Raw genomic sequence first — 724 nt, forward strand, 5'->3', positions numbered from 1 at the left:
ACCCTGATTCTCTTTTTCAAGAGGGAACTTCCGCTTAACTAACTTCCAGAACGAGCTCATAAGAAAAAAGAAAAAAAAACAAACCCACGGACTTGGACAGATAAAGTTTCCCAAAGACGATCCGCTAACAAAACGTTGCATTCCCCAAACTCAAACTCGTAAGAGTTTACGGGGCCCCAAAACTCAACATTGCACAAGTTTACAGGAAGAGGGAAAAAAATCGGTGGAGGCTTAGGAAAGACCATGGGTTTTGATCAGTTTTAAGGTGAGGCTGTGTGTTTAGCCAAAAAAAGCCAAAGCGATGACAAGTCCGGATCCGTGAGCACAGCGTGGGCCAACCAGAGGCGAGGGCAGGGGCGAGGCTGGAGCCAGGCGGGGAGGGAAGGGCGTCGCCCCAGAGGCCGCAGCACTGCAGGACCGCGCGCCCCACGCTTTCCTCTCTGCTCCGAGTCCGCGCCGGCGCGTCTGTTCCACTCCAACATGGTAAGCCAAACCTTTCTGTGTTCGTCCCCTGAAAGAGAAAAGCGGCACATACTTTCCAGCAGGCTTGGTCTGCGACGTCTCCGTGGACGTGGCAGGAAGCCGCAGACAGAGGATGGAGAATTGGGGACGAGGGGATGGGAAGCAGCAGGCTGGCGTTTCCCCTGGAAGAACGGCCTGAGGGGGTGGGGGTGTGGGTGGGGAGCCGCTCTCGGGTTGGGCGAGCGGACGCTGGGGACAGGGC

General features: G+C 56.2%; 1 protein-coding gene across 1 annotated transcript in view; it reads left to right on the forward strand.

The window, feature by feature from the left end:
- The first annotated feature begins 323 nt into the window (after positions 1-323).
- Positions 324-724, forward strand: part of S100A11 (S100 calcium binding protein A11) — a 6,155-nt gene continuing 5,754 nt past the window's right edge. Inside the window, exon 1 of the mRNA XM_045295668.1 lies at positions 324-483. Within this exon, the coding sequence (XP_045151603.1) occupies positions 481-483 (3 nt within the window). The 5' untranslated portion in view covers positions 324-480. The remainder of the gene's footprint in view (positions 484-724) is intronic.

This window comes from Echinops telfairi, unplaced genomic scaffold (genome assembly GCF_000313985.2).
Source record: "Echinops telfairi isolate 266 unplaced genomic scaffold, ASM31398v2 ScPeMD7_5805;HRSCAF=6673, whole genome shotgun sequence".
Classification (NCBI taxonomy): domain Eukaryota; kingdom Metazoa; phylum Chordata; class Mammalia; order Afrosoricida; family Tenrecidae; genus Echinops; species Echinops telfairi.